Source organism: Staurois parvus, unplaced genomic scaffold (genome assembly GCF_062004578.1).
Source record: "Staurois parvus isolate SC_StPar_1 unplaced genomic scaffold, SC_StPar_1.0 ptg000009l, whole genome shotgun sequence".
In the NCBI taxonomy this organism is placed as follows: Eukaryota; Metazoa; Chordata; class Amphibia; order Anura; family Ranidae; genus Staurois; species Staurois parvus.
Genome location: NW_028317805.1, coordinates 11,261,145 through 11,273,874, shown reverse-complemented (window position 1 = coordinate 11,273,874; position 12,730 = coordinate 11,261,145). Strand labels below are relative to the sequence as shown.

General features: G+C 41.2%; 1 protein-coding gene across 1 annotated transcript in view; it reads right to left on the bottom strand.

Annotated features, from left to right (window-relative positions):
- Positions 1 to 12,730, bottom strand: part of ADAM12 (ADAM metallopeptidase domain 12) — a 749,844-nt gene that overhangs the window by 637,665 nt on the left and 99,449 nt on the right. Inside the window, exon 2 of the mRNA XM_089669609.1 lies at positions 5,591 to 5,724. Within this exon, the coding sequence (XP_089525735.1) occupies positions 5,591 to 5,724 (134 nt within the window). The remainder of the gene's footprint in view (positions 1 to 5,590; positions 5,725 to 12,730) is intronic.

Below are 12,730 nucleotides of genomic sequence, written 5' to 3'. Positions count from 1 at the left end.
TGGCTGCTTTGGGCTTTTTTCTGCTGAGCGTGTTGCGTTGATACCGCCATGGCCTCACCCCTTTTGAAAATACATTCACAAAATGTTCAGGGCTTCAATTCGCCTCAGAAACGGACTAAAGTTTTTCATCACCTCAAGTCGCAACAAATAGATGTGGTATGTCTACAGGAGACCAGGTTTTCTCAGTCCTCCGCTCCGCGTTATCTTTCACCTCACTATCCCATCTTTTACACGGCCTCGGCTCCTGAGAAGCGTCGGGGTGTTCTGATAGCTTTTAAACGCAATCTCCCCTTTGTCTGTGCTCGGAATATAGCGGACCCCACGGGCAGGTATTTGCTTCTGCAAGGCACCCTCTGGGACCAGGAGGTTACCTTTGTCTCTTACTACGCGCCTAACCGTTTCCAGCATAAATTCTTTTCGCATCTTTGCACCATTATTTCTCGACACTCTAAGGGTCTTCTTCTTGTTATGGGGGATTCGAATGTTACCTTAGATTCCACACTGGATAGGCGCTACGCACAAGGAGCGACCCCCTCTCATGACTTGGTGCTGGAGGAACGTATGCGCTCTCTTTTGCGGACGGCGGGGCTAGCGGACGTCTGGAGGGAACTTCATCCAACTGAACGCGACTTTACGTTCTATTCTAACCCTCATGACAGTTTTTGTAGAATTGATCATATATTCATGCAGGTCCAGCAACTCCCCTCGGTCCGGCGGATAACTATTCCCTCCTCACCCTGGTCAGACCATGATCCTTTGGTACTCCTCCTTGCCCTTTCCGGGTCAGAACGACGCCCTTTTCATTGGCGCATCAATGACTCTTTACTGACCACTCAGGCTACCTGCCAAGAAATAGAATTCTTCTTACTGACATACTTTACGGAAAACTCGGGATCGGTCTCTTCAGCAGTGCCCCTATGGGAAGCGCATAAGGCCACGGTGCGGGGTCATGTTATACAGCTGGCTGCAGTCCGGAAGCGGGAGCGGGAATGTCGACTCTCGGAGCTTCATTCTCTCCTGGCCTCTGCGGATGCGCGTTGGAAGTCATCTCCATCCGTGGCCCATAAACGCGCTCGGGACGCTCTGGCGACAGAATTGGACCTCCTTGCCTCTTCGGAGGCGGAACGAGCCTTGCGTTGGACCAAACATAAATTCTATTCCTGTGCTAATAAGCCCGGTCCCATGCTAGCCAGGAAACTCAATTCTGTGGGGAAACCCCATAAACCGATTCGGCTTCGACTTTCCACGGGTGGCTGTACTTCTAATCCCCAGCAGATTGTTTCCCGATTCTCGGACTTCCTTTCGCGCCTCTATGCTGCCCCAGATCCCTTCCCTGTGGGTGTCACCGTACCGGAAGTGCTACAAGCAATCAAATCTTTACGGTCCACCGCGGCCCCAGGTCCAGACGGCTTCTCCGGTCTCTATTATAAAAAATTCTCAGCCCTTTTGGCGTCCTTTTTAGCTGCCTACATTAATGAGTTACGACAGGGCTCCTTGCCCTCTCCGGACGCACTTAGGGCACATATCTCTATGATTCCTAAGACGACCGCTGATGTCCAGGAACCACAAGCCTTCCGGCCCATCTCTCTTCTTAATGAAGACTTGAAAATATTGGGCAAGATCCTTAGTTTTCGCATCAATAAATATTTGTGTAGCCTGGTCCACAGGGACCAAGTAGGGTTCGTCCCCGGGAGGCAGGCGGGTGATAATGTCCGTAAGGTGGTCCATCTTATACATTTTCTGCAACAATGGAAAATCCCAGGATTCTTACTGTCCTTGGACATATATAAAGCTTTTGATTCTCTATCCTGGGAATATCTGCGGTTTGTGCTGTCTCGCTGGGGTTTCGGGGATTCTATTCTCTCTTGGATTCGAGCTTTGTATTCCTTTCCTTCGGCTTCCGTTAAATACGCTGGGTATTTCTCGGATCCCTTTCCTGTTGGGCGAGGGACGAGGCAGGGCTGCCCGCTGTCCCCGGCGCTCTTTGTCCTGGCGCTTGAGCCACTGGCTTTAGCGCTCCGGACCAACTGCAATGTATCGGGGGTTCCATACGCGGGACAGGAGTTTAAGCTGAGCCTCTTTGCGGACGATGCCCTCTTGACCCTTACTAATCCTCTGATGACGCTTCCTAATTTGCAACGGGTTCTTGAGCGCTTTTCCTTGATCTCGGGTCTACGTATTAATTTGGATAAAACCGTTGCTCTCAATATTACTTTGGCTTCAGATTTGGTTTCGCGCCTACAATCCCACTTCCCTTACCGGTGGGCTTCCTCTTCTCTTGAATACTTGGGCATTCGCTTGACCCCCACCTATGACTCCCTTTTTGCTGCAAATTATTATCCTTTGCTTAGCTCCTTATCTTCTCTTATGCATTCCTGGCAATTTCCGCACCTGTCTTGGATAGGACGGGTTCATTCAGTGAAAATGACCATCTTGCCGAAATTGTTATATTATTTTCGCACCCTCCCAGTGCAAGTTCCCCCTCATTTTCTTCGGTTGCTTCAGGCGAAGTTTATGCGTTTTATCTGGGCCAATAAGCATCCCAGAGTTTCTAGAAATACCCAATGTAACTAAGTATTATCAGGCGAGCCAAATTGCCCCGCTGTCTATGTTGCACGCTTCCTCCGATGTTCTTCTCTGGGTCCTGCTGGAACTGCCTAATTGTACCCCTATCGCACTATTGACACTTCTATGGCTTCCCCCTGCCCTGCGCCCTACGGCGCTGAGTCCGATGTTGCTCCATGGCCTACGAGTCTGGGACTCGGTACGTTACTCCAGTGGCCTGATGTCACCTTTCTTGCCCTTGCTTCCAATCGTTAATAACCCTCTTTTCCCGCCGGGTCTAGATCACCCGAGGGCATTTTCTTGGTGGGTGGCTCATGGTTTCTCACAGGTGCGACACTTTTTGATTTTTCGGTCCTTTCCCACCTGGAATGTCCTCCGGGAGTCTCGGGATGTTCCCCCAGCGGAATTTTTTCGGTACCTTCAATTGCGGCACTGGCTATTCTCGCTGAGGGCCACTTCTGCTTTCCCATATCAGACATCTGCCTTTGAACGGCTTTGCCAGCAGCGTCCGGGCGCCCCGGGCCTTATCTCCCTTCTTTACGCAGCTTTGAACAGATGCTCGTCGCACACTTCTCTTTCATATGTAGTTCAGTGGGAACGCGACCTGGGAGTGGCTGTGGATCCGGAGGACTGGAATAAAGCCTGGTCACTCATAGCTAAATGTTCGTTTAATACGACCACGCTGGAAGCAGCCTATAAGGTATTGTTTCGTTGGTATTGGGTGCCGGCTCGTTTGGCCCAGGCTAAACCTGCCTGTAGTGATCGATGTTTTCGGGGTTGTGGCCATCGTGGCGATGTACTGCATATCTGGTGGTCATGCCCGAGGTTGGTTCGTTTTTGGTCTCGTGTGTTTGGCCTCCTTTTCACTTTGTTTCATCTCTCCATACGCCGGGATGCTCGGTATGCTTTGCTTCATTGCCCCATACCGGGCCTCTTGGCTTGTCAGCAGCGATTGGCTTCCTATTTGTTTTTATCGGCCACTAGGACAATTGCCCAGGCCTGGAAGAGTCCGTTTGTACTTTTTCAGGGGGTGCGGGATCGTATGACTACTATGATGCTCAATGAACAGATGTCGAGTATATGCAATGACTCTCAACATAAATTTTTGAAAATATGGGAACCGTGGTTGCAATATGCCTTTCCCACGCTCCCCCCGGCCAGTGTAGGGAGGTGATGGAGTTTTGTATTGGTGCTCATGGACCCTTGCTCTCTGGTGTGTGTTTTTGTTTTTTCTCTTTCTTTCTTCTCTGCTTTTCTTCTTTCCTTTTCTGTTTGTTTTGATGTGACAGTGGACAGCTGTCTTTAGTTGCGATAATCTGAGTTTCACTGATGTTATTGTAACCTATGTGCCATTGATAGCCCCTACGTGGGCATACGTTTTGCCTTATTGGAATTAGAGCGTTGTCTGCTCTATTATACATTTTCTATCGGTGCAATTGATAGCCCCTGCGTGGGCGTGTTTTGTTGCCTCTGTTTTATACTGTTTAAAATTAATAAAAACCATTGAAATACAAAAAGGTAAGCTCCACTGTTTCCAAACAGAAGCAGCAGGCATATCTAAGTACAGAGATCACAAACATTAACCCCTTGACACCGCCCATATGAAGATATGCGTCCTCACGGAACTGGGTCTTTATCTGGGAGGCCGTGTATATGCGTACCTGTCTTTGTGCTGGGAGCGCACCACACAGCACGTTCCCAGCACAGAGGCTGGGCGCTCACTAACTAACAGGACCCCAGTCACTTAATTGCTGTGATAGCCTCATAGAGATCAGTGACTGTGCAGCCCGCCCTTGTGTTTTTTTTCACTTCTGAATTGAGAGAAAGATACAATGTATCTTTTTCTCCTTGCAGGAAAGAAAGATGCAAACAAACAAAAGTGTGTAAAGAAAAAAAAGAAAGAAAAAAATAGCTAGATCAAAGTTTGATATAGGCCAGTGTCAAGGTTAGTATTAGGGTCAAGGTAAGAGTCACTAGGTCAGTATCAGGGTTAGTGTTAGGGTCAAGGTAAGAGTCACTAGGTCAGTATCAGGGTTAGTATTAGGGTCAAGGTAAGAGTCACTAGGTCAGTATCAGGGTTAGTATCAGGGTCAAGGTAAGAGTCACTAGGTCAGTATCAGGGTTAGTATTAGGGTCAAGGTAAGAGTCACTAGGTCAGTATCAGGGTTAGTGTTAGGGTCAAGGTAAGAGTCAAAGGTAGAGGTCAGGGCCAGTATACTTTGGGTAGGATTTTTTATTAATGCATTTTTTTAAATTAGTATCACTGTCAGTCAGTGTGTTTTTAGGCAAAAGAAAACAAAAACAAATGCACACTATGGTTTCTGGGCCCTACCACAGACACAGACAACAAATAACACACATATATGGTATCCCTGTGATCACCAGGAGAAGGAGAATTTATTTTGGGTTTCGTTGGCAGTGAGTTATGGTAATAGCAAGAAATATACAGCTAAATTTGAAAAAAAAAAAAATTTTTTTACTATTTTAGGTCAGTTTTTCTTTGAACAAGGTATAATCCACTTAGATACACAAAGCAGTTGCAATGATGTGTAAACAAATTTCAAAGTTGCAAACATTAACATTAGTTTTACCCTCAGTCACCAAGGGATTAAAGCTGTGTTGGAAAGATTCAACTAACGATTTAAAAAAACTAAAAAAACAGTAATAAAATGGCCACTCTGACATAAACTATAAAAATATTTTTTAAAAAATCTGTAGAAACTTTATGGTTGTAGAAAAAGCCATCTTGTTGCATGCATGGTGCATTGTGGGGTAATGAGCCTAAATCAGACCGATGGGAAACATTGTAACAATAGAGATCTGCAGACATCATTTACAGCAGTTTAAAAAACATCTCAGATTGAATTATATGTTAGGCATCAGGTTTAGAAAACAGTTTGAATGGTTTCCATCCGTTACATTGTTAGTACAAATATAGTGTATTTTCTTGCGTCTGCAGTGTTTTCTTTTCGTTCCATATTGTTCTGCTAAAAGCATCTCAAAGGAGCATAAAAAGTGGACTAACCTTTGGAAAGATGGTACCTATTGCCTTCCACTGTTCTCCACTCAAAAGATAAGGGACTATTATCTCATAATGTCCACAGTGTTCCCTTTCTGTCTGTTTCCTAGATGATCCCAATTTACAGTCCACATTCTCTCCTAGACAAAAAAGAAAAAAGAAAACTTGCTTTAGTATGGAGCGACCTGCAAAGCACAGACATTACTGTTTAGATGACTTTGCAGAGTCACTGCAAGATTAATATGTTCTAAGGAATCTCTTAATAAATCAAATCAATTAAACATTTTCAGCAAGTTTGCTTTGCAGAGCCGCAACAAAATCATCGTTCTATGACAAGGTGAAAATAAATAGCAGTGCATGAAAAGTTTACTAAAGGATAAATGGTAAAAAGGTATAATCAGCAATACAAACTACAGAGTTGAGTGGATTTTAACTCCCCACAGTGGGTGTCATGGATATGATAGAAGAATAGTTTTGTTGCCCTATGGAGTAGAAATCAATGATTTCAGTACCTCCAAAGACCCATACACTTCCAATTATAAACTTCCCAACTTTTCAAGATGGAAAGAGTAACACGTTTTATGCTGCTCCAGGCGTATATGTTGGTGACATGTACTGAACATGACCTTTAGAGGTAGCCCGATTCAGTACAATGGGCCCCCAACTGAGAACAAAATGACCCTACAATTCAGCAAAGTGTGAATACACATCAACTGTGTTGCAGAATGTGGGTTAAAAAAAATAGCTTAGACATGTTATTTGCAGCGTGGATGACCAATAAGCACCCATAGTAAATGAATGGGAAGAGGCAACACAACACACAAACGGGTCTGAATGGGCTCTTAGTCTCAAACTTTACAGACTATATAAACCAGAACTCTGGGCAAAAATGTATTTACATGTCCTTGTTGCTGATTTCCTACTTTCATTGAATATGTCATCCATCTTCTGGTTCACAAAATCGTTGCTCTGAAATAACTGTTTATTTTCAAATCAAACCACTAATTCTCTTTGGTTTCCGATTTGTAATACCAGTGGCTGCTATACCTTCTGTTCCCCCAGCCACTGGTCTTAGCACATCCCTTCTGTAATTCTTTCTCCAGGAGCAGTGATGTAATTCAGCCCCACTTGCAGTGGTGGGCGAACCGAGTCTCTCTACACATTCACTACAATTCCCTGAGGTTGATGAGAACTGTAGTTTCCTTTTACTGCAGAGAGAGGAGAGGACATGATGTAATCCCTGTTGTTACACCTCCTTGGCAGAGCAGATGTTGTTATCTTTGGAATTACAGAGATGAGATCATGAAAATTCAATTAGACTTTTCTCCAAAATTGTATTAACTGTTTAGTGATTTGTGTAGGGGGGTGTGCTAATGGGTGACTTTTTTGCCTATTACGGAGTTCTTCTTTAAACATTCTTGCCATATTCCTGATCAAGCATGCCATTAAGAAATTAAAAACAGGCCTCACTGTGTTGAAAACTGGCTTTCAAGAATACAAAGACAGCTAAATACAAATATTACTCCTTTTCATGGCAACACAATTCCTGCCATATTTCTGGAATAATTCAGACAATGAACATTTTGACTATTATGGGTGGCTTTACTTTTTCATATTAGGATTTTTAAAAAAATGCAGCACAATTATAAAATACACATTTCCAAGATGGAATGAAATTTTGGTCCAAAAAGAGGCCCGCTGGCAGGTGTACAGAGATGTTACAACTAATAAAGATATTTATACAGTAACGGTTTGTAGAACCAATGGGAGGCAGAAACATAGTACTGTATCTCTAAACAAAAATTGTAAAAAAATATTGTTACAAAGTTTCTTGTAACAATGAATACGGACCAATTGTCCAACAACATAAAAACCCATTATAACTTATAGCATACCCATACTATTCTATGTAATATCCTCAGTTTACACGTTCACAATATATTTTTTGGTTAGTTTCCTTACGCCAGTTTATATAGTAACTAAAGTAAGTGTACATTTCAATCAAGCTAAGTTGTTACTTCAACCAACCCTGCTGGTGAATGTTCTTGCACACTTCACTGCCTTTTATTGACAATATATTTATTAACTGTATTAAGCTTTGTGCATGAACTAAAAGGGGACCTGGTCCTAGCTCTGAATCATGAAAAAGTGTAGAAAGAAACACAATAACTATCGGTGAAAAGAGCCCCATGGGAAGCCTAACTTTTTATCTCCTTCCTTACCAACACTCTTGGAGAAGTTGTGAAAGTTCATAAGTCTTGTGAAACTTTATTTTGTAAGGTTTGTACTTATAAGAGAAACCTGTGAAACAATAAAACAGTGCAAAACATGAAATTAATCAAAAGTAATTATACACAAATCATAATGAATTCTGTGGTTATAAAATAAATGTCCAAAACCACCAAAATGAAAAAAATATAAAATTTGTGTTCAAATACAAAAAGTGATGAAACCAAAATCAAAGAAAGCCCCCTTTAACCTCCTTAGCGGTATTCCCGAGTGTAGCTCGGGGTAACATTTCAGTACCAAGAGCGGTAACCCCAAGCTACACTCGGGAATACCATGCGGCACTGCTCCGGCATGTGTTCTTCACTTACCTTACTCTGCGCTCCCGCGATGTGCCCCCTGCAGCGTCCCCAGCCATCTCCTCCGGCCGATGCCGGCATCCGGCTTCTGTGTCCTGTCCCTGTGACGTCGGGACGTACGGGTGCCGCCGCCACCGGCGGCGGGAAATTTAAAAATTTTAAAAAATGTCATTTTTTTTTTTTTTTACATTTTACATAGTAAAACATTGCTGTCTCAACCAATTTCACATACATATTGTCCCTAGTGCTTTGTCCTGCGCCCTGCCTGCATTTTGTCTTTTCTTTCTGCCTGGAAACTGAGAAACGTCCATGCATCCAAAAAGTGTCCCTTTAGGTCAAAAGCGGGTTTAGACCGGCTAGGAGAACAGAGGATAGTAAATCAGAACCACTTGCAGAATTGAGTGATAATGATTCGTGGGGGAAATTCGTCATCAGACACTGAAAACGATTTTGCGACTGAGCTCAGCAATGTGCGAACTTGGCGCTATATTTCAAATTTCAGTGTTTTTGGTTTGATTATATTATTGAATTACATTTTTTATTATTATTATATTATTTTTATGATTATTTATTAAATTATAATTTATGATTTTGTGTTTCAAATTTTATCATACCCGGGATGTTTACTAGACTCTTGTTCGGACAGATTTCAGTGAGTTTTTCCTAAAAATTACAGGCCTACAATTAAAAAAATACATATTTCCATGCAAAAAAATGGTACCGCTTTCAGCACCAAAAATCTGAAATAATCATACCGCCAGGGAGGTTAAACATGCAAATATTGCTCCAAAACATTTTAGGATAAGTGTAATACAGAGAAAAGACTCCACGGATCCACACCTTCCTGTGAATACTGATGTATTCCACACTCATCAGAGATAAGAATAAATTGCACTTTATGGATACAATATTATCCTCCAATTCCCAGGGAAGATTTCCTCTCCATAGCCTTCTCCATATACAAGAGCTTCCTTACATCCAACTTCAAAAGGTATTTCCCCTCATAATGTTGTATTATATAGGAAGACAAAGGAGAACCAATAGTTCAATATTGCAAATACTTTTAATTGAATAAAAAAGTGCTCAATCTACTCACATTATAACTTAAAATAAGTCACCAATTGACAAAATCCTCCAAAACAGACTTCCCAGTGTGAAATGGATTCCAGAAAGTAAGCCAAACTGGCAGCACCGGATATGACATCACACGCTCAACATAGGAAACAGGAAGTCTGTCTGGCTGACGCGTTTCACCACTCTTCCAGGGCGTTATAATATAATATTGTATCCATAAAGTGCAATTTATTCTTATCTCTGGTGAGTGTGGAATACATCAGTATTCACAGGAAGGTGCGGATCCATGGAGTCCTTTCTCTGTATTACACTTATCCTAAAAACATTTTGGAGTACTATTTGCATGTTTAAAGGGGACTTTTTGTTTTTGGTTTCATCACTTTTTGTATTTGTACACAAATGTTATTTTTTTTTCATTTTGGTGGTTTTGGACATTTATTTTATAACCACAGAATTTATTATGATTTGTGTATAATTACTTTTTATTAATTTCATGTTTTGCGCTGTTTTATTGTTTCACTGATTTTTTTATTTTTATCAATCTTTTTGATTCTTATCAAGGCACAGCAGCATTCACTTTCAAATTTTTCACATAGTTCTTGTGGCGCAGGTTGTTTTTGTTTTAGTATAAGAGAAACCTGTTGGAAAAATTCCACTCAATCAGCACTGCATTAAGTGTATTTTCACGGTGGGGAAGTTTCCCCAATGTCAGAATATAATGACACAGCGGGGAGGATTCCCCGAGCCACCTCAAATGTGTGGATAGGGGAATTGGGTCCATTTAGTTAATTCAAATCACTGTATGAATATAAAAAAAATGACCAATCTATGGCCAACCTAAGCAGCGGCAGAAGGTCTTGTTAAATCTTCGACAAGGACCAAAAACAGGAAAGTGTCTGGTAGCAGGATTTACCAATGTATGTTCAGTTTTTAAGTATTATATTTAGGATTAAGATGTGATTTAAGGTGGACCATGCCACTGTATTTTCTTTCATTCAGAACTGCTAGAAAATAAAGGGTCTCTCAGTGTGATTACCTCCACTATACAGCATCTGGAAATAGCACTCTGAACTGTACTTCACTTCCCATCATCAGAAGCAGTCGTACACATCTTCTAGCTGATTTATCTGGTGAATGTTGTGCACTTAGCCAGATTTATTGATGTAAGGAGCATTTATTAACTCTGATATAGAACATATGGTAAATGTTTTTAGAAGAATGTATCGCAATCCTTGTACTCCAAGATTTAGTTTGTGAATAATTGAAACAAAAACTTTCTATGCTGAATCTCCAAAGTGAAAAGAAAGCAGAATATTTGGAATAATTAATTATTATTATAATTAATATAATTATCTGGAATCTTCCTAGATAAAGGAGGTGGACAAAATAACATACATGCCAAACGAAAGATAACTAATCAACAGCTTAGTCACTTCCGGACTGCCTGTCTGCAATGTACTGCAGATGGGCAGCCTGTGCAGGCTCAGCGGCATACTAGTATATCATCGTCTGCTTCCTGGTTTAGGGCACACGCATGCCCCCGCCGACACCCTCTGTGATTGTACACATCAGGAGTCTGTCAGCAAGTTGTGGCCAATGATTAATGGCTGGGACCTTCTTATCGGCTGTGTCCAATCACAGCCCAGAACCCTGTGTTGATAATCCACACAGAGCTCTGTACATAGGGAACGAACATTGTGTTTCTCATCCCTGCAAAGCAATGCAGGGATAAGAAACAAAGAGATCTATTAGTAAAAGCAGAACATGATACACACATTACACATTGTTAGGCACACATTTAACCCCTTGGTTGCCCTAGATGTTAATCCCTTCCCAGCCAGTGTCATTAGTACAGTATTATCACTGATCACTGTATTAGTGTCACTGGTGATGTCAGTGACAGTTAGCCAGTTCCCGCCAGTGTCAGTTAGTGTCAGATTGCCTGCATCGCAGTCCCAAGTCTCTGATCACAGCCTTTAGTAGTATAAAAAAATAAATAAAAATTCTAATATTCTGTATATACCATAGTTTGTAGATGCTGTAATTGTCACACAAACCAATCAATATACACTTATTAGGAATTGTCTTTTACCAAAGACGTAGCAAAATACATTTTGGCCAACATTTATGAAGAAATGTTATTTTTTTTATTGGATAAGTTTTAAAAAATATTGTTTTTTTTCTCATTATTTTCATATTTTTCATTTATATTGCAAAAAATAAAAACCCAGTGGTGATCAAATACCACCAAAAGAAAGCTCTATTTGTGTAAAAAAAAATATAGATTTTGTTTGGGTACAGCTTTGCTTGACCGCACAATTACCAGTTAAAGTAGCCCAGTGCTAAATAGGAAAAAAATAGCCTGGTCATGAAGGGGGTAAAAACTTTCGGAGCTCAAGTGGTTAAAGTGGTACTAAACCGTAAAGCATTTATTATATTGCAGCTTGCCAATTCTTAGATGTGGTGGCTGCATTTGTTTCTTTTTAGGCTTTCTTTCCTTTTCTTTTCATCTGGTGATCCAGCCAGTATGTGTGTTGTTTTTCAACAGAACACGCTTTCCTCCAAATGTATCAGTTAAGAGTGTTAAGACAAACCATTTTACATATACAGGGGTGCCTTTAATGATCAGGTATTATGTAAAACCTTTATCCCAAAAGAACAAAAAACTGTTAGAGAACTGGACTGTCAACCATATGTCTGCCATATGCTTCACTCTACCAAATTTACAAGCTCACCCACAGGGATTAACAGACTCACAACAGGACAGTTACTAAATGCTATAAAAACAGAGCCTCAGCCTCATTAGTTATTTGCAAACCCCCTATATCCAGAATCCTCATCCTCCATTAAAAGCTTTTCCTTTTTTGAATGACTTTGAAGTTCTACTTCACAAGCATAACATCTATCCATTCCAAAGGATGGGGTGGTTGAGAAAAATGATGTCCTCATCCATGCAACAGTCATCTTCTTTCTGTCCTATTATGTTACTGGGCAACTATCATTCATGTCTCTCTTTACGTAACCTGAAGATAACCAGTATAATTGACAACATTTTGTGTATGCACTGAGGGAATATGGAAGATGCTGACCTGTCCTTCTAAAAGTACTATTTGCCTACCTGTCGTGTAGACCCAATGACTTTAATCCATTTAGAAGTACTGACCTGAAGCAAGTTAGCGTTGGCAGTCCCTGTATTCCTTTCTGTACAGTACCTTTAACTAATGATGATCCAATTGGCTAATCCAAGAAGATGGAGAGTAATAAAATGGACTTTGATGAATAGAATCTGATTGTTATGAATTAGGCATCCCTTATGATCCTCAATTCACCAAACATGCACATCTACTATTCTATACCCAATCACAGAGAACTTCAGATTAACTGGTTTCAACTTCATGGAAATTAAAGCTAAACTTTACTGCATCTGAGCGCCACAAACCAAAAATGTTATTTATTCATTTTTTTTGTTCTTTTTTTTGTGTTTGTC